General features: G+C 32.3%; 2 protein-coding genes across 3 annotated transcripts; both read right to left on the reverse strand.

The window, feature by feature from the left end:
- Positions 1-700: 700 nt before the first annotated feature.
- LOC108850911 (probable cytokinin riboside 5'-monophosphate phosphoribohydrolase LOGL10) lies at positions 701-2,257 on the reverse strand. The gene is made up of 4 exons (XM_018624368.2): positions 2,007-2,257; positions 1,663-1,791; positions 1,390-1,574; positions 701-1,318 (listed from the first exon to the last, which is right to left on the reverse strand). Exons 1-4 carry the CDS (start codon positions 2,193-2,195, stop codon positions 931-933), a joined length of 891 nt encoding a protein of 296 aa, XP_018479870.1. The 5' UTR covers positions 2,196-2,257; the 3' UTR covers positions 701-930.
- A 10,232-nt stretch (positions 2,258-12,489) lies between these two features.
- Positions 12,490-20,709, reverse strand: LOC108860934 (DExH-box ATP-dependent RNA helicase DExH12). 2 transcript variants are annotated; one of them, XM_018634782.2, is made up of 6 exons: positions 20,572-20,709; positions 20,398-20,481; positions 17,306-20,265; positions 16,190-16,579; positions 12,780-16,017; positions 12,490-12,690 (listed from the first exon to the last, which is right to left on the reverse strand). In XM_018634782.2, the coding sequence occupies exons 3-5, from the start codon at positions 20,261-20,263 to the stop codon at positions 12,793-12,795; spliced, it is 6,573 nt and encodes a 2,190-aa protein (XP_018490284.1). In that variant the 5' UTR covers positions 20,264-20,265; positions 20,398-20,481; positions 20,572-20,709; the 3' UTR covers positions 12,490-12,690; positions 12,780-12,792. The 2 variants fall into 2 exon arrangements, with proteins under 2 accessions (XP_018490284.1, XP_018490279.1); XM_018634777.2 differs by having other exon boundaries at positions 17,306-20,273.
- Positions 20,710-21,080: the final 371 nt, after the last annotated feature.

Below are 21,080 nucleotides of genomic sequence, written 5' to 3' on the forward strand. Positions count from 1 at the left end.
ACTTCCATGTCGATGAGTGTCTTTCTTTTTCTGTTCGGATTCGTCTGAAACAAATAGAGAGATCGAAGAAGATGGATACAGATGAGAAATGAGAGATGAGAGATGAGAGAAGACCGACGGTTTTGTCGAGATGAAAAAAAAAACAGAGATATGTATAAGTTTGTTATTACCTAGACAGTTTTAGAGTATTCCCGGAAAAAAATCTGTTACCCATGGGCTTAACAAATATGGCCCATTTCATAATCAAAATTAACCAAATATATCCATTTAACACAAACAAAAGATTTTGTAATTGTAACTATTTTTATTAAATTTACTTTTTTATTTTTTTTACATATCTTAAATAAAAATGTAATATGGAATATCTCCATACATGATGAATAAAAAATCATAATTTATGCCTTATTTATCTATTTCATATATGTTACTAACACAAAAAACAATGTTTTAAAGATATATGAAATATGTGTCATTATGTTTCTATTTATTTTTCGCTTAGTTTATTTGAAACAAAATATCGGTGACATATTAGATTGTTAACACAAACATAAAATAACTCAATGTTAGACAATTAACTATTACAAATACATCATTCACTATAAGCCAAAAATTTTAAAAATAAAATAAAAATTTACTATAAGCCAATCTAAAAATATCTCTCATAGTTAATATATATAAATATGAAACAAACAAAAGATGATGCATCAACATAAACTAATCTCATAAACAATCAAGAAAAAAAAACGTTTACAAAAGACATTATATATCTCGAACTTATTATACAATTTTTTTTACTAAGATACATGCAGACAATTCGTGTAAATAAATAATCCATAGTCCAAAAGTGAAAATAATACCCGCCCGGGCGGGTCAAAATCTAGTTCTCTCTTACAGTTGAAACCCCAAAGCGAGCTAAGAAACTGATGATGATCATCCACAAGCAGTTTCTCTAAGTTGAGTTTCAGGTTTTGTAGAGCCATATGGCGGCAGTTCATAGAACTCAGCCAAGTACGTCAAAGCTTCAGAGTTGCTGTTGCATACCTTCCACAAGGCAGAGACTTCTCCTTTATAAACAGTTCCCAAGTCTTCGCAACTCTCAATGAACTCAAACAGCTTTGAGTAGAAAGAATCATAGTTCATCACAATGAATGGAACCGGCAACACGGAACCAATCCTTTTGAGCTGAATCAATGCCAAAATCTCGAACATCTCATCAAGCGTGCCAATGCCTCCTGGCAATGCAATCACCGCTGTCTTGTCGGAAACATTGTTTCTAACCACTGCGTCCACCAGTCCATGCTTTCTCGCAGAGAAAAACCTATAAGACTGATTCCACATCACTCACTGTTGTGTGTGCTTGAAAGACCAGAGAGCGTGTAGCTAAGTTACCTGCAAGTGTGATAGTCTTGAGGAGGGAGATAAGGATGGACCTTGGAAGCGGTCCATTCACCAGCTTCTTTCTCTATTTTGATGCCGCCGACGGGTTTATCAGCTTCCAAAGCACCTTTAGTGACAGCATCCATGAGTCCTGGTCCAGCTCCAGACCATGTAGTACAGTCCAACAGATTCGCTGCCTGATCAAATACACACACACATCTCTTTTAAAAAGACTCTACATTGTAATTTTGATAAAAACTAACTTCTTGTGGAGATCCAACTTACTTCTCTGCTCAACTCTTGTGATTGAAGATAATGTGAATGGTTTGGTAGGATCCTGGCGGAACCTAAGTAGAGGATCCCTCTCCCGAGCCTATGTATGAGGTCGAAGCAAGTCTCTAGCTCTTTCTTAACCTTTCAAACAAGATAAGATAGAGAATCAACAGCTCACATAGTCTATCATTCAATCAACTGCCTCATCCAATTCAACCAAAAAGGCCAAGACTTTACAGGAGAGATAACATAAAGTTTCAATTTTTATCCTATGATGAAGCTTTGTTCTAAGCCATTCAAAACAAAACTTTAATGGACAAAACACAGTTGTATTGTAGTTAGTTCCAAGATTGTACCTCAAGTGGGCTACTTCTCTCAACGAAGTCCTCAGAGATAGACCTGCACTTGAGGGATCTAACTGGCTTACCAACTCTCATTTTCAGACAACCTGAGTCTCTTTCTGTCGAAGAGCTTGAGAGTTTCGGTGTCTGTGTCTTGGGGTATAGCCGGAAACTCCGTGAGGAACCCAACAGCGAAACCTCCATTTTCTACGGTTTGATTGTGTTTATTAATTAGAGATGATCAAGCTTTGACAAGAAAAGTGTCTGAGTAGACTAGAGAAAATAAAATATCCCTAAAATTTGATTCGAAGTTAATTCAAAAAATTTAGATATTAATAATTCTATGGAACAAATTAAATACTTTTATTTTAGAAAACAACTATCCCTTCTAATCCGTTACATAATATATAACATGTATTTAAATAATGAGAAATGATCTTAAATATTACCTCATTTTATATAACATTGTCATCTACCATTATTTATTATAAGTTTAATTTTTTTTCTTTTTCAAATACATTGTTTTAATTTTAGACAATTTATAAATGGTTATTCGCAAAATTGACTCAAAAACTAACATATGATATTTTTAGAAATTTTAGTTAACCTATTAACCCCAAAAGTTTACATTATTCACGAGAATACCATTATTATTTTTTTTAAATGGTTTTTTTACTCTCTCAACCTCATCATCTTTAATAATATACAAGATTGTCATTGCCAGCAATACACCAACCACCATGAACAACCAATTTGAAGCTTTTAATGCAACTAAAGTCGAATTACACTCATTCTTTCCCATTTCTTATGAACTAAAAATAACATATTTTTCACTTTCTCTCTATATTCATAAAAAAAAACTCAAGATTTTGATTCTAAAATTTTATGGTTCATGGAGCCATTCAAACTTATAATTCTTGGTGGGTCACTTTTGTTTGAGCTTCTCAATGTTTGGAAAAGATTTATGTGTGCTAAGGAAGTTAATTTAGTAATTTAAAAGTTTATAAGTAATTTTATAAATAATTATATATTAAAATAATAATTAGGTAATATTATATATTTTTATTGTATATATACATCTACTTGTATGAAAGCCAGGGTTGTATAAATTTTGTAGTATTTATGATTTGTTCTATTTTAACATATATTGATTTTTAATATATTTTTAAATAATTAATGATATTCACATATTTTCTGGATATCAAAAAAAACTTATGATTATTTGTAAATATTTACGGATATGTTATCTACTTTGTTCAATATAAGTAAATCCATAAAATATAAAATTTGTTTTCACAGTAATATTTTTACATAGTACAAAACAATTACTGAGACTTATATTCCGAACTAATATTAATTAAATTTTGAATAATAAATTTAAAAATATTCTTATCATAAATCCTTGACATTGATTTTTTTTCCAGAGAATTACTAATCTCCAGATTTTTCTAGATATCCAAATAAAAAAAATTGATATGCAAAATATTTATGAATATTTGTAAATATTTACGGATATCTTATCTACTTTGTTCAATATATGTAAATTTAGAAAAGATATAATTTTTTCATAATAACATATTTTACATAGTATAAAATAAAATATCAATTACTGAAACTTTATATTACTTATTAAACTTTTGAATTAAAAAAATAAGAAAATGTTACTTTTATAAAGCCTTGATATTTATTTCTTAATTAAAAATTTATATTGCGTATTAAACTTCTCGGGTATCGGATAAATATCAAAGATTAGGTTCGAATTTTTGGGATCGGGTTTGAATATTTGTAAATATTTACGGATATCTTATCCATATTATTCAGTATACGTAAATCTAGAAAAAAATACAAATTTGTTTTCAAAATAATATTTTTACATAGTATCAAATAAAAAATACTAAAACTTCATATTCCATATTAAAATTAACTATACATTTGAAAACCAAAAATTAAGAATATGTAGCTTTTAGAAAGCCTTGGTATTCATTTCTTAATTTAAAATTTTTATAAGTAATCTTGATTATGTAATTACATTAAAATAATAATTATGTAAATTATATTTCTAAACTCTATTTTTAATGTAAATATACATCTACTTTTATATAGCCAAAGTTGTATAAATTTTGTAGTATTTATGATTTGCTTCATTATTGGTGGATGTTGATTTTTAAATATTTGATGGTTATTTTCTGCCGGTCCATCAAGAGATTGTGAGGCTGAAGATCCCTGTAAGAAAAATAAGAATGATGATCTGTTCCAAATATTTTTAATAGTATATATACATCTACTTGTATAAAAGCCAGGGTTGTATAAATTTTGTAGTATTTATGATTTGTTCTATTTTTAACATATATTGATTTTTATTTTTTTCGAATAATTAATGATCTTCACATATTTTCCGGATATCCAAAAAATTATGATTATTTGTAAATATTTACGGATATCTTATCCACTTTGTTTAATATAAGTAAATCCATAAAATATACAAATTTGTTTTCACAGTAATATTTTTACATAGTACAAAACAATTACTGAGACTTATATTCCGAATTAAAATTAATTAAATTTTGAATAACAAATTAAAAATATTGTTATTATAAATCGTTGACATTGATTTTTTTTTCAGAGAATTACTAATCTCCAGATTTTCTGGATATCCAAATAAAATAAAAATTGATATGCAAAATACTTATGAATATGTAAATATTAACGGATATCTTATCTACTTCGTTCAATATATGTAAATTTAGAAAATATATAATTTTTTTCATAATAATATTTTTTACATAGTATAAAATAAAATAGCAATTACTGAAACTTTATATTGCTTATTAAACTTTTGAATAAAAAATAAGAAAATGTTACTTTTATAAAGCCTTGATATTTATTTATTAATTAAAAAAATTTTATATTGGATATTAAACTTCTCGAGTATCGGATAAATATCAAGGATTTTGGTTCAGGTTTTTTGGATCGGGTTTGAATATTTGTAAATATTTACGGATATCTTAACCATATTATTCAGTATAAGTAAATCTAGAAAAACATACAAATTTGTTTTCAAAATAATATTTTTACATAGTATCAAATAAAAGTTACTAAAACTTCATATTCCATATTAAAATTAACTAAACATTTGAAAAAAAAATTAAGAAGATGTAGCTTTTAGAAAGCCTTGATATTCATTTCTTAATTTAAATTTTTTATAAGTAATCTTGAAAACGTAATTATATTAAAATAATAATTATGTAAATTATATTTCTAAACTCTATTTTTAAATGTAAATATACATCTACTTTTATAAAGCTAGGGTTGTATAAATTTTGTAGTATTTATGATTTGCTTCATTATTAGTGGATATTGATTTTTAAATATTTGATGGTCATTTTCTGCCGGTCCATCAAGAGATTGTGAGGCTTAAGATCCCTATAAAAGAAGTAAGAATGATGATCTGTTCCACATATTTTTAATTGTATATATACATCTACTTGTATAAAAGCCAGGGTTGTATAAATTTTGTAGTATTTATGATTTGTTCTATTTTTAACATATATTGATTTTTAATTTTTTTTCCGAATAATTAATGATCTTCACATATTTTCCGGATATCCAAAAAAATTATGATTATTTGTAAATATTTACTGATATCTTATCCACTTTGTTTAATATAAGTAAATCCATAAAATATACAAATTTGTTTTCACAGTAATATTTTTACATAGTACAAAACAATTACTGAGACTTATATTCCGAATTAAAATTAATTAAATTTTGAATAACAAATTAAAAAATATTGTTATTATAAATCGTTGACATTGATTTTTCTTTCAGAGAATTACTAATCTCCAGATTTTTCTGGATATCCAAATAAAATAAATATTGATATGCAAAATACTTATGAATATTTGTAAATATTTACGGATATCTTATCTACTGCGTTCAATATATGTAAATTTAGAAAAGATATAATTTTTTCATAATAATATTTTTTACATAGTATAAAATAAAATAGCAATTACTGAAACTTTATATTGCTTATTAAACTTTTGAATAAAAAAATATGAAAATGTTACTTTTATAAAGCCTTGATATTTATTTTATATTGGGTATCAAAATTCTCGGGTATCGGATAAATATCAAGGATTTCGGTTCGGGCTTTTCGGATCGGGTTTGAATATTTGTAAATATTTACGGATACCTTATCCATATTATTCAGTATACGTAAATCTAGAAAAACATACAAATTTGTTTTCAAAATAATATTTTTACATAGTATCAAATAAAAGTTACTAAAACTTCGTAATCCATATTAAAATTAACTAAACATTTGACAAACAAAAATTAAGAAGATGTAGCTTTTAGAAAGCCTTGATATTCATTTCTTAATTTAAAAATTTTATAAGTAATCTTGAAAATGTAATTACATTAAAATAATAATTCTGTAAATTATATTTCTAAACTCTATTTTAAATATAAATATACATCTAATTTTATAAAGCCAGAGTTGTATAAATTTTGTAGTATTTATTATTTGCTTCATTATTAGTGCATATTGATTTTTCAATATTTGATGGTCATTTTCTGCCGGTCCATCAAGAGATTGTGAGGCTGAAGATCCCTGTAAGAAAAGTAAGAATGATGATCTGTTCCAAATATTTTTTAATTGTATATATACATCTACTTGTATAAAAGTCAGGGTTGTATAAATTTTGTAGTATTTATGATTTGTTCTATTTTTAACATATATTGATTTTTATTTTTTTCGAATAATTAATGATCTTCACATATTTTCCGGATATCTAAAAAATTAGGATTATTTGTAAATATTTACGGATATCTTATCCACTTTGTTTAATATAAGTAAATTCATAAAATATACAAATTTGTTTTCACGGTAATATTTTTACATAGTACAAAACAATTACTGAGACTTATATTCCGAATTAAAATTAATTAAATTTTGAATAACAATTAAAAAATATTGTTATTATAAATCGTTGACATTGATTTTTTTTCCAGAGAATTACTAATCTAAGATTTTTCTGGATATCCAAATAAAATAAAAATTGATATGCAAAATACTTATGAATATGTAAATATTTACGGATATCTTATCTACTTCGTTCAATATATGTAAATTTAGAAAATATATAATTTTTTTCATAATAATATTTTTTACATAGTATAAAATAAAATAGCAATTACTGAAACTTTATATTGCTTATTAAACTTTTGAATAAAAAATAAGAAAATGTTACTTTTATAAAGCCTTGATATTTATTTATTAATTAAAATTTTATATTGGGTATTAAACTTCTCGAGTATCAGATAAATATCAAGGATTTTGGTTCAGGTTTTTCGGATCGGGTTTGAATATTTGTAAATATTTACGGATATCTTAACCATATTATTCAGTATAAGTAAATCTAGAAAAACATACAAATTTGTTTTCAAAATAATATTTTTACATAGTATCAAATAAAAGTTACTAAAACTTCATATTCCATATTAAAATTAACTAAACATTTGAAAAAAAATTAAGAAGATGTAGCTTTTAGAAAGCCTTGATATTCATTTCTTAATTTAAAATTTTTATAAGTAATCTTGAAAACGTAATTATATTAAAATAATAATTATGTAAATTATATTTCTAAACTCTATTTTTAAATGTAAATATACATCTACTTTTATAAAGCCAGGGTTGTATAAATTTTGTAGTATTTATGATTTGCTTCATTATTAGTGGATATTGATTTTTAAATATTTGATGGTCATTTTCTGCCGGTCCATCAAGAGATTGTGAGGCTTAAGATCCCTATAAAAGAAGTAAGAATGATGATCTGTTCCACATATTTTTAATTGTATATATACATCTACTTGTATAAAATTTGTAGTATTTATGATTTGTTCTATTTTTAACATATATTGATTTTTAATTTTTTTTTCGAATAATTAATGATCTTCACATATTTTCCGGATATCCAAAAAAATTATGATTATTTGTAAATATTTACTGATATCTTATCCACTTTGTTTAATATAAGTAAATCCATAAAATATAGAAATTTGTTTTCACAGTAATATTTTTACATAGTACAAAACAATTACTGAGACTTATATTCCGAATTAAAATTAATTAAATTTTGAATAACAAATTAAAAAATATTGTTATTATAAATCGTTGACATTGATTTTTCTTTCAGAGAATTACTAATCTCCAGATTTTTCTGGATATCCAAATAAAATAAATATTGATATGCAAAATACTTATGAATATTTGTAAATATTTACGGATATCTTATCTACTGCGTTCAATATATGTAAATTTAGAAAAGATATAATTTTTTCATAATAATATTTTTTACATAGTATAAAATAAAATAGCAATTACTGAAACTTTATATTGCTTATTAAACTTTTGAATAAAAAAATATGAAAATGTTACTTTTATAAAGCCTTGATATTTATTTATTAATTAAAATTTTATATTGGGTATCAAACTTCTCGGGTATCGGATAAATATCAAGGATTTCGGTTCGGGCTTTTCGGATCGGGTTTGAATATTTGTAAATATTTACGGATACCTTATCCATATTATTCAGTATACGTAAATCTAGAAAAACATACAAATTTGTTTTCAAAATAATATTTTTACATAGTATCAAATAAAAGTTACTAAAACTTCGTAATCCATATTAAAATTAACTAAACATTTGACAAACAAAAATTAAGAAGATGTAGCTTTTAGAAAGCCTTGATATTCATTTCTTAATTTAAAAATTTTATAAGTAATCTTGAAAATGTAATTACATTAAAATAATAATTATGTAAATTATATTTCTAAACTCTATTTTAAATATAAATATACATCTAATTTTATAAAGCCAGAGTTGTATAAATTTTGTAGTATTTATTATTTTCTTCATTATTAGTGCATATTGATTTTTCAATATTTGATGGTCATTTTCTGCCGGTCCATCAAGAGATTGTGAGGCTGAAGATCCCTGTAAGAAAAGTAAGAATGATGATATGTTCCAAATATTTTTAATTGTATATATACATCTACTTGTATAAAAGCCAGGGTTGTATAAAGTTTGTAGTATTTATGATTTGTTCTATTTTTAACATATATTGATTTTTAATATATTTTATGAATAATTAATGATCTTCACATATTTTCCGGATATCCAAAACATTTATGATTATTTGTAAATATTTACGGATATTTTATCCACTTTGTTCAATATAAGTAAATGCATAAAATATACAAATTTGTTTTCACAGTAATATTTTTACATAGTACAAAACAATTACTGAGACTTATATTCCGAATTAAAATTAATTAAACAAATTAAAAAATATTTTTATTATAAATCCTTGACATTGATTTTTTCCAGAGAATTACTAATCTTTAGATTTTTCTGGATATCCAAATAAAATATTTTTGATATGCAAAATATTTATGAATATTTTTAAATATTTACAGATATCTTATCTACTTCGTTCAATATATGTAAATTTAGAAAAGATATATTTTTTTCATAATAATATTTTTTCATAGTATAAAATAAAATAGCAATTACTGAAACTTTATATTGCTTATTAAACTTTTGAATAAAAAATAAGAAATGTTACTTTTATAAAGCCTTGATGTTTATTTCTTAAATTAAAATTTATATTGCGTACTAAACTTCTCGGGTATTGGATAAATATCAAGGATTTTGGTTTGTTTTTTGGATCGGGTTGAATATTTGTAAATATTTACGAATATCTTATCCATATTATTCAGTATACGTAAATTAGGGCTGGGCAAAAAATCCGAATCCGAAAAACCGAACCGAACCCGATCCGAAAAATAGCACCGAACCCGAACCAAAAATTGATTAAATATCCGAACGGGTTCAAAATTTCGGTATTTAAAGAACCAAAACCGAGCCCGATCCAAACCGAAGTATTTTGGGTACCCGAATGTATCCGAAATAATTTTATATACTTAAATATATACATTATTTTATATATAATGTATATTAAAATATTAAAAATATATAAGATACCTTTAAGTTTTCCAAAATACTCAGAAAATATATGCAAATAGTCAAAAGTAAATGTTTAAAATAGCTAAAGTATACTGAAAACACCAAAATAGTTAAATATCTATTGATTCTTTATCCAAATATTCAAAAAAAAAACAATTTATATGTTAAATTAAGGTATTTTGACATATATGTTATGAAATTTATATGTAATATATTATCTTTCTTATAGATTTTAAAAATTAAAGTATATAATGATTTTTAAAAATTTAAAAACATTTTAAATGGGTTATCCGAACCCGAACCGAACCCGCAAAGATCCGAACCGAACCCGAACCAAAATTTAGAAATATCCGAATGGGGCTGAAATCTTTGACCCCGAAAACCCGAAACCCGAATGGACTTAACCGAAACCCGAATGGGTATCCGAACGCCCAGCCCTAACGTAATCTAGAAAACATACATTTTTTTTTCAAAATAATATTTTTACATAGTATCAAATAAAATTACTTAAACTTCATATTCCATATTAAAATTAACTAAACATTGAAAAACAAATTAAGAAGATGTAGCTTTTAAAAATCCTTGATATTCATTTCTTAATTTAAATTTATAAGTAATCTTGAAAATGTAATTACATTAAATTAATAATTATGTAAATTATATTCTAAACTCTATTTTTTAAATGTAAATATACATATACTTTTATAAAGCTAGAGTTGTATAAATTTTGTAGTATTTATGATTTGCTTCATTATTAGTGGATATGATTTTTAAATATTTCATGGTCATTTTCTACCGGTCCATCAAAAGATTGTGAGGCCTAAGATCCCTGTAAGAGAAGTAAGAATGATGATCTGTTCTACATATTTTTAATTGTATATATACATCTACTTGTATAAAAGCTAGGGTTGTATAAATTTTGTAGTATTTATGATTTGTTCTATTTTTAACATATATTTTTTTAATATATTTTTGAATAATTAATGATCTTCACATATTTTCCGGATATCCAAAAAAAATTATGATTATTTGTAAATATTTATGGATATCTATCCACTTTGTTCAATATAAGTAAATCCATAAAACATACAAATTTGTTTTCACAGTAATATTTTTACATAGTACAGAACAATTACTGAGACTTATATTCCGAATTAAAATTAATTAACCAAATTAAAAAATATTGTTATTATAAATCCTTGACATTGATTTTTTTACCAGAGAATTACTAATCTCCAGATTTTTCTGGATATCCAAAGAAAAAAGATTGATATGCAAAATATTTATGAATATTTGTAAATATTTACGGACATCTTATCTACTTCATTCAATATATGTAAATTTAGAAAAGATATAATTTTTTTTCATGATAATATTTTTTACATGGTATAAAATAAATAGCAATTACTGAAACTTTATATTTCTTATTAAACTTTGAATAAAAAATAAGAAAATGTTACTTTTATAAAGCCTTGATATTTATTTCTTAATTAAAAATTTATATTGCGTATTCAACTTCTCGGGTATCGGATAAATATCAAAAATTTCGGTTCCGGTTTTCCGGATCGGGTTTGAATATTTGTAAATATTTACGGATATCTTATCCATATTATTCAGTATACGTAAATCTAGAAAAAAACATACAAATTTGTTTTCAAATTAATATTTTTACATAGTATCAAATAAAAGTTACTAAAATAAAAGTTACTAAAACTTCATATTCCATATTAAAATTAACTAAACATTTGAAAAACAAAAATTAAGAATATGTAGCTTTTAGAAAGCCTTGATATTCATTTCTTAATTTAAAATTTTTATAATTAATCTTGAAAATGTAATTACATTAAAATAATAATTATGTAAATTATATTTCTAAACTCTATTTTTAAATGTAAATATACATCTAATTTTATAAAGCCAGAGTTATATAAATTTTGTAGTATTTATGATTTGCTTCATTATTAATAGATATTGATTTTTAAATATTTGATGGTCATTTTCTGTCGGTCCAAGAGATTGTGAGACTTAAGATCCATGTAAGAAAAGAAAGAATGATGATCTGTTCTATGATGATCTGTTCTTCAAACGGATGCATTATTAATCTGTTTAAACAGAAAATGAATCTTTATGTCTATGCAACACTCCATGGCCATAGCAAAAGAGTGTAACTAAAATTATTTGATCTCAGATATAAAATTTTCTCGTTTTCATTCCTTGTTGTGACTGTATAAGTAACAAAATTGAAGATGCTCACTCTATAGTCCAAAACTTGTTTTTGTCTTTTCTCTCTTTACAAACTCGAACAACAAAAGTAGCATCGCAAAAGAAAGACAAAACACTCTCAAGAGTGTTGGATTTTTAGAGTGCTTAAGCAAAGAAAGATTCTTACAAGAGTTGTCTACTTCAGTCACCGCTCAGTGCTGCTTTCAATACGTCTCTACAACATGCTGACCTCACTGTTGTCCTTACTAAAACTTGCTGCATTTCATTATTATTCGTTTTCGAGTAACAGAACTCAAAACAAGTTTACGGCACGTCTACTGTTTCGATTTTGGTCCAGACAAAACAAAAAAAAAGGAACAGTAAAGAACCACACATTTGGTCTAAAACTCAAAGACGGCATATTACATAAAAGTGAGAATGCTCTTCTCCAGGATCCAGCACGCCTGCAAAGAAAAGAAAGCATGTCTCATTTTCTGACTTTCAAACTACCAAAATCCAAGTTTTATCTGACTAATGCACTAAAAACACTAACCTGAAACACAAGATCACTCTTCCATCGGATCTTCAGTGCCAGATTCTTTGACATCAACAGTGAAAGCATACTCTTGGTCACAACCCAAGTAAGAGTCACACATGAAGTACAGTGTGTAAGACTTCACTCCTGCTTCACTCGGTACTTGGAAATCCAGCTTCACCTTTGCTTTCTTCTGCAACGAGACTCTCTTGATGGCCACCAACTGGTTCGTCTTGGTGTCCCCCACAACCAGCCACCAACCTTCTTCTTTGGTCTTGGGATACCTAGGTGCATCTACGGCTCCCACTTCAGTCCTCCCCTCCATGTCTCTCTCAAGCATCACCTGCAATGTCACCTCTTTCCCTGGAGTCACATCTTCACTGCCCACAACCTCGTAAGTCAGGTCAATGTTTGGGAAGCGGTTGCAGAATCTGGCAATGTCTAAAAGCTCAGTGTCCTTCATCTTGAGAAGCTCTTGGCGTTCTTCATCCTCCATCTCCACAAGATCAAATACGGTTTCAATGTTATTCTCCTGGCATCTTTTTGCTAAGTCCTTTGTGAAGTGAGGGAGCTGCAAAAGCATGGAGTCACGCTCCCACATGCCTTGAGTCACCATCTGGCTTGCTTCCATTGCTAACAGAGCAAGATTCAGCCAGCCATTGCTTGATATCACATCCACCATCGCCTGTAGAAGTCTGGTTGCTGATAGAAGGACCTCACGCTGATCCATTTCCAAGTTCGTGGTAATGCTTTGCCTCGAGAAATGAGCCTGAAGAAGAGCGTTTGCTTTCACATGAGGATCTGTGCAGTTTGGGTTTTCAAACGAGAACCTCTGGTGATTGATGAGCCTCCTAACTCTGTCCTCTTCGCCAGGCCTTATTGGGATCATGTCATACTCTGAAGCTGATGTTAAGATCTCCAGAAGTCCCTTCATCTTGGTTTTAGAAGACAGAAGAGAACTGAAGCGCTCTATGGTGGTGTAACTGATGTAATAGTAAGATGAAATCATACCAAGGTTGAGAGCAGAGAGGTCTATCTCATCCTCTATCTCAATGCACTTACTTGCTTCAAGATCAGACAAGGTGTTCTCAACCAGCTCTGATAGGTGATCAGACAAATGTCTGTGGCTCACTCCTTGAAGATTGTAGTAGTTAGGATTCTGGGGAAGCCTCCTGTACATCAAAGTCCATGTAAGATAATCCACTGCATCTTGCTTGTTCTCTATAACTCCAGCAACAACTTCTGCGTTGAAATTATTATGCAAGAAATGCTGGAGATGACTTTCCACAGGGAAGGCTTCATAGAGGAACTTCTTGTAATACTCTTTACGAGGAGCATGACAGAATATCACACACTTTCCAGCATTGTCGAGTAGAGGTCGGCTAGCACGCCCCATCATCTGAAGCAAATCAGAGACCGCATAATCTGAGTGTGAATTCTCCCTTCCATCGTAGTACTGTGTTCCCATTACCACCACAAGATGTGCATTTAGTGGAGTGCCCCAACACAATGAACTGCTCATCACACAAATCTGAATCCGTCCAGCTTCAAAGAGCTGTGTCACGATCTCCTGATCCTGACTGCATAAGCCCTCGTGCAAGTACCCAATACCATGGCGCAGTGTCTCCTTCAATGTTTCCTCTCGGAGTTCCTTAACAAAATCCTCAAGTTCTTCTAGTTTCCCTAACAGGAAATCAGGGCTCAGTGGGTTGTCAATGTGAGAGTAAGCCATCAGATCCACAGCAGTCGAGCGGACATGTGAACGGGTTGGAACAAAAACTATAGCCGGCTTCTTGTTCTTGGCATGCTGGACTATGGCGGTGTAGGTTGGCTTGGTCATTGCCTGCATCCTGGCTTCAAAACTGGATATATCCACTCCTTGAATGTGGATCTCCAGTGGAACAGGACGGACTCCAGGGGGGAAATTGAATAGGCCGTGAGAACTGGCCCCAATCCACTCCCCAAGATCTTTTGCATTTGCAAGGGAAGTGGAAAACGCAACAATCCTGATCTTATTATCACCCTGACTAGAAATATATCTCATTCTAGAGACTATCACCTCCAAGACTGTACCACCTTGACCTTCTCCAATTAGATGAAGCTCATCCACAATGAAAAGACTAACATGTTGTACGTATTTTCTCTGTTTCCACCTGCGAGACAGAGCATCCCATTTCTCAGGAGTACTTATGATTATCTGACTCTTCTCCAGCAGCTTAAGATCTAACGCTGTCTCCCCGGTCAGCTCAACAACCCGTAAACCAAGACCCTTCCCAAACTTCTTCTCCCAGATGCGAAACTGCTCCTTAGCAATAGCCTCTAAGGGTGCAATATAGACAACACGCATTGGAGCATGAGCATCAGGTCCGCTTTGCCTTTTAGTATCATCTTCCTGCCTTAGGAGTACTTCTTGATAATTCTTCAATATAGCAAACTCAGCACATATAGTCTTTCCACTTCCAGTTGGAGCAGCAACCAACACATTATCGTTAGTGTTATACAAAACATTAAAGACCTGAGTCTGCACCGGATTGAAATGCTTGAAATCCTGATAGAGTCTCTCATAGCTCGGATTCCTAAGCGCTGTGACAGGGAGGGGCTGCAAGTCCAGTAGCTCTGTAGGTGGTGGATACTTTTCTGGAAGTATAAGGTGTCTAAAGGATACAGGTAACACAGTCTGCGAGCCAAGCCATTTGTCTGAAACCACTCGGACAAAATACTGAGGTGGCAGCGGTTCAAAGATTGGGACAGTGAAGTTTAAAGTGTGATCCTCACTGATATACTGCTTCTTCAATAGAAAGTACTCATGATGAAGGATCTTCTCACAATCATTGTCTTCCACAATGATCCAAAACGGCTCCACATATTTATGAACTTTTTCGTCCCACTGGAAGTCTGGTGTAATTGTGAGCTCCACCCTTAGAACAGTTCGAGTAATAGGCTGAACTTGTGCTGCAAGAACCAATTTTGGGAACTGGTGGATGAACTTGTGAAGCGGTCTGCCCATCTTAGGACTACGAATAAGCTCTCCTAGCTCCTGTGACGACAGGTCATAGTACCTCTCCCACACCAAATCCTTCTTCTCCAACTTCATCAAAATCTCATTAGGAATTCCATGAAACTGACGAAGAGGTGTCTGGACATTCCACATCCTCTTCCCAACCATTTTAGACAAGTTCAGAGCTTTCTCAGCCAGTTGAGCCCATCCGCGCTTCAATACAATTTCATAGAGAGCTCGTACAAGACGTCCGGCACTCTGAAAATAATTATAAAAAATGAGACGTGAGCACCAGAGAACAGATACAGCATTTTAATAATGCAACTAGGTGAGATGAGAGAAGAAAGCAGAGAGAACAAGGAACAAACCAGAGAACAGACACAGCAATTTAATAATGTAGAGATGAGAGAATAAAGCAGAGAGAACAAACCTGAGTAATGTAAACCATGTCTGATGTCAAAGAAAGACCCTCGAGCTTTAGCTGTGAAATGTATGCCTGTAGCAAAACATTAATCTTTGCACTGGGCTCCTCCAGAGTTTCCTTGATCGGAATTGGGACACGATCCAGAAGTTTGGCCAGTTCCATCTTCTCATCTTGCCGAACAGTCACATACTTGAACTCCTCACTCAATGAGAACAGACGATAGAGATCTATATCACCCATCGTTGGCTTCAAATGCTCATTGTACGTAGCTATGGTCCCATGACTTATATAGTAGTAACTAGCAATCCTTCCCAAATCAGTAACTTGGAAATATCCACTTTTCCTGTCATACTTAACCAAGTTGTTTTTGTCCAAGATAGTAGCAGCTGAGTGTACCTGCAAAAACAATGATTCAAGTAAACCTTAGACACAGATAGCCATAAATGATATTTTTAAAACAATTTTTTTTTATAATTCAATCAATCTTTTTGAATTGAACTTTAGAGCAATGACATATTAAATCTGTGATCAACTTGAAAGAAACAAGGCATCCAACAGTTCATCACGGAGTGCTTGTAAGTTGTAACATACAAAGAGAAAGCTACTGATACTAGGAACAACAGTTACGGGAAAGATAGCAAACAAATGGCGTTTATCATCAGATACACTTCCCACTCAAAATCCTCACAGAGACTCAGAGAAATCTACAATACCAATTTCACAATCAATGTGATAAGCACAAGTGATCCAAACAGTTCATCAAGGTCATATAGTGGACAGAGGCAAAGCTATCAATGTTAGACTCAAGAGTTCATCAAAAATATTGAACATATGAAAAGCAATTTCAGGGAAATGACATCAAATCATCAGATGCTAACTTCTTATTCAAATTCTCAGAGAACATGAAATGAATACTAAATTTGTAATCAACTTGAAGGATAAAAAGCAACAAAATTACGATATTAAATAATTTTACCATATGAGAAAGTGGGAAAGCTTAAGTTAAGGCATTACGATAGCAAATAATTTTCTAACATTAGATAGGCTAAGTTTAAGGCATTACGATAGCAAACATATTTTAAATAGTAAAGAGCGACAGGTTAAAGCAGATGAAGTACGTACCAGGTCAGCTCTTCTTTCCTCCAAGACTACGTCTTTTACAAGGGCATCAGGCGCTAAACCATACAGCGTAGGATTACGAACCATACGGATATAGAGATACGTATACCCAAGCCAGTGGCAAGCCTCTTTGGCATTCTGAACAGTTCCAAGAACAATTTCAGCATTAAGCTGATCAGCAAGTTTGGAAATGAACTGGCTCTCAATAGGTAGTTGCTCATTCATCAAAGACAGATAATACTGCAGCTCGCTGTAGCCAGTGATAATTATACCCTCCCCAGATTGATCATACTGAGGTCTTCCAGCACGCCCAAGCATCTGCATAACATCCAGGGGACTGAGTTCCATCCACGCCCCTTTCTCAGGATTATAGACCTGTGTTCCTTTGATTATGACGGTATGAGCAGGAAGATTCACACCCCATGCAAGAGTTGCTGTGGAAACCAAGACTTGCACATGCCCTTCCCCAAAAAGGGCCTCGACTATCTCACGATCACCTCTTGTCAGCCCAGCATGATGAATAGCAAAACCGTAAGGCAGAAGATTTCTCAGATCACCATTCTTAATAAGACTAAGCTGACTCTGAAGAACTTCACGACTTGCACTGTCTTCTTTCAAGAACCTGCTGAGTGTATCGTTCGCCAATGCAGTGTCCACTATTGCCTGTGCAGTTTTTGCTGTTTCCTTCCTCGAATGAACAAAAATAAGAACCTGGTGCTTTCCAGCACCGGCCAATACTTTCTGATAACAAAGATCATTCATCAGCTGGAACCTCTGCAACGGTTTTCTCACACTGATTCCAATATATTGCTGACCAAGAGGCACCGGTCTGTAGCTGCTGTCGAATTTAAACAACCCTTTCTTAAGATCAACCCGCAGAAATAAAGCCACATCTTCGTAATTTGGCAGTGTAGCTGACAACCCCACCAAGCGAATATTCTCCTTCGTGGTTTCAATCTGCCTAAGAGTCCTAGCAACAATGCTTTCAAGTACAGGCCCTCTATTATCATGAAGAAGATGGATCTCATCGATTATAAGAAGTCTCACAAGCTGGGTGTAAGTGCGATCACCAGATTTCCTTGTGATGATATCCCACTTCTCAGGTGTAGTGACAATGATCTGGGTCTCCTCAATTTCCTTCCCACTAAGCGACTGATCCCCACTGAGTTCCCTCACAATGACCCCATAATCCTTCAGACGATTCGACAGGTTACTGACAACCTCAGCAACAAGGGCTTTCATGGGTGCAACATACACAATTTTGTACTTTCCATGATTAAATGTTCCATCTTCGTTCCTACTGAACTTAATTTGCTGCAGTATGGTGAGCATGGCAACATTGGTTTTCCCAGCACCAGTTGGAGCACAAAGAAGTATGTTATCAGCCTTGAATAGCGCAGTCTCATACACTCTGCTCTGAACCCTGTTCAACTGTTGCATTCCCTTAAAAGCCGGCTGAGCCCAATCTGGCATCTCGGAGATCTTCACAAGCTTCTCACTGGTATCCACCTTTTTAGAAACCGCTGGAACATGAACTTCATCATATCCCTTGCCATGAGTTCTGTAGGAGCCAGGTGGAAGGTCACACTTCTTATTCGCCATCAGAAGACCACCTTGGTCAAAAGCCAAGCTCTCGAGGTCCAGCATCTGACGCTGACCCTTCAACCAACCACTCTCTAAATCTCTATCAACAACATCTCTCCTGCCTCGAACTCCATCTCCAACAGTTTCATCCTTCAAACGCCGGGCTTCTTCATTAATACTTTTTTGTAGGTTCTCCTCCCTCTCTTTCGCTGTTGCTCTAGTTGCATGCAACTGCTCCACAATTGCTGCCAATTCCAGACCCAACCCTCTCATCTCCTCTTCAATTCTATTCCTTTCTTCCTGGTCTTCTGCCCTAGCCAAACGGGTGCACCACACAATTTTAAAGCGGTTCCGCAGCAGAAACTTAACGAGGCTGAACTTGTCATACTGAAGATGCCTAAGCAGCTTGTTCTCAACATCCCTATCATCCCCTTCAGCGAGTACCTTAAGCAGCTCTTCAGCTAGTACTTGGCACTGTGTCGGATCAATCTGCTGTTCATAAGCCTGTGATACCTTCCTCTGGAGCCAGTAAGCATCAATATCCTGAACGTTCAGACTGGTGCCTTCATTCGCATCTCCTGCATCCTCTTCATTTATCCCTGCATCCACTTGCATCCCTCCAGATTTCTGAGGTTCTTCATCCTCTTCATCTTCTTCGTCATGTACCATATCAGGATCACTCTCCTCGTCATCTCCTTCATTCTCCTCAAACTCAACAGCCACACCAAGATCATCATCAAGCCCCTCATCCTCATTTGCTTTACCACCACCAGAATCACCACCTTCTTGAAAATCCGTGATCAACTTCCCAATGGAAACAAGCTGATCGAAAACCTGATGAATCTGATCAGGTGCAGGGTTGAGCAGCTTCTGAATCTCCGCCTTCTTTTCAGCGTTCTTCACAGCATCATTCTTGAGAACAGCCAAGACCTCATCTGCAGCACCACTAACAATATTCAGAGGCAACCCACCCAGCTGCTGCTGAATCAGACTAAGCATAGCCTCGTAAGCAGCCCTCGTCTCCTTAGTCTTGGGCTGATAAACCACATCGTCAGTATCCGTGAGCACACTCTCTTCCCTGAGCCGACGCCTCTTGCTCTGCCGAGCAGAAACAGTATCATCCGCAACAACATCACGCTCCTTCTTCTTCTTCTTAGACTTGTTAAGCTTATCCTCCAGCTCCTGAGGTCTTCCCTTAGCAACTCTATCTCCAAAGGACTTGGGATCAATCTTCCCCCACAGAGTCTCAGGTTCTCCGGTAGGCTCGTGTGTATCGCGAGGACGATTCTCACTGGTTAGCACCAAGCTAGAGTTGGCTCTGTACTCGTACTGCTTGAATCTGGCATGAGCTTCTGCGCCGCCTCCCAAGTTCGCCATCACTGAAACCCTAACAATTCGAAATTAAACAATGTTAAAACCACAAATCGAATCTAATCGGCGTCGAGATTTAAACCTAATAACCGCCACGAAACGAAGCAGAGAGACAGAGAGAGAGAGAGAATGTAACTTACGGAAACAACTCGAATCTTCTCTGCAGAGAGTGAAGCTTCGTGTAGATTTAGGGTTACTTCGTTCTCCGGCTGCGAATCCTTTACCTAATTGTCGAATTAACCGATATCAAACAATGTTAAAACCACAAATCGAAAACTTCGCGAAACGAAGCAGAGAGAGAGAAGGAAACTTACGGTGAAGAGCTACGAAATCTCTTCTCGAGCTCGAATCTTCTCTGCAGTGAGAAGAAAGCTTCGTGTAGATTAGGGTTTTTTCGTTCTCGCCTCCTCTAACTAACTAGGGATCCCAACTAACTTACGAAAGATTTGATAGAGGACTATAGGTCGGTTCGGGTTAGGTCGGTTCGGGTTAGCTCGGTTTGCATATAAAATCTGAACAAATTTAAAAATTGGATGTCTGAACCAAACCAAACCGGTTATTATCCATCCGAACCAGATCGGCTTTCATCTATTCCAACATCCTATTGGTTTATTATCCAATTTCCGAAACTAAAACAAAGATATCCCAAGTGCACAAAAAAAAAAAAAAAACAAAGATATTCGACACTATAAAATCTAAACTTTACAACTATTCTTTTTTTCTATAATAAATATTCACATGCCTCGAGCTGACCTTGCTAGTTTTATAATTCATGAAATTTGCGATTTTGAAGATTATCAAATTTCATTTAATCTAACTCCAA

This window comes from Raphanus sativus, chromosome 1 (assembly GCF_000801105.2).
Source record: "Raphanus sativus cultivar WK10039 chromosome 1, ASM80110v3, whole genome shotgun sequence".
Lineage (NCBI taxonomy): Eukaryota > Viridiplantae > Streptophyta > Magnoliopsida > Brassicales > Brassicaceae > Raphanus > Raphanus sativus.

Excerpts from the sequence above, each read along its gene's own strand:
- LOC108850911 (XM_018624368.2), bottom strand. The coding sequence starts at position 2,195 with ATGGAGGTTTCGCTGTTGGGTTCCTCACGGAGTTTCCGGCTATACCCC. Across the intron at positions 1,575-1,662 it reads CACAAGAGTTGAGCAGAGAA|GCAGCGAATCTGTTGGACTG; the intron begins GTAAGTTGGATC and ends GTATTTGATCAG. Across the intron at positions 1,319-1,389 it reads CAAGACTATCACACTTGCAG|GTTTTTCTCTGCGAGAAAGC; the intron begins GTAACTTAGCTA and ends TCAGTCTTATAG.
- LOC108860934 (XM_018634782.2), bottom strand. The coding sequence starts at position 20,263 with ATGGCGAACTTGGGAGGCGGCGCAGAAGCTCATGCCAGATTCAAGCAG. Across the intron at positions 16,580-17,305 it reads AGGAAAGAAGAGCTGACCTG|GTACACTCAGCTGCTACTAT; the intron begins GTACGTACTTCA and ends TTGTTTTTGCAG. Across the intron at positions 16,018-16,189 it reads ACATGGTTTACATTACTCAG|AGTGCCGGACGTCTTGTACG; the intron begins GTTTGTTCTCTC and ends AATTATTTTCAG.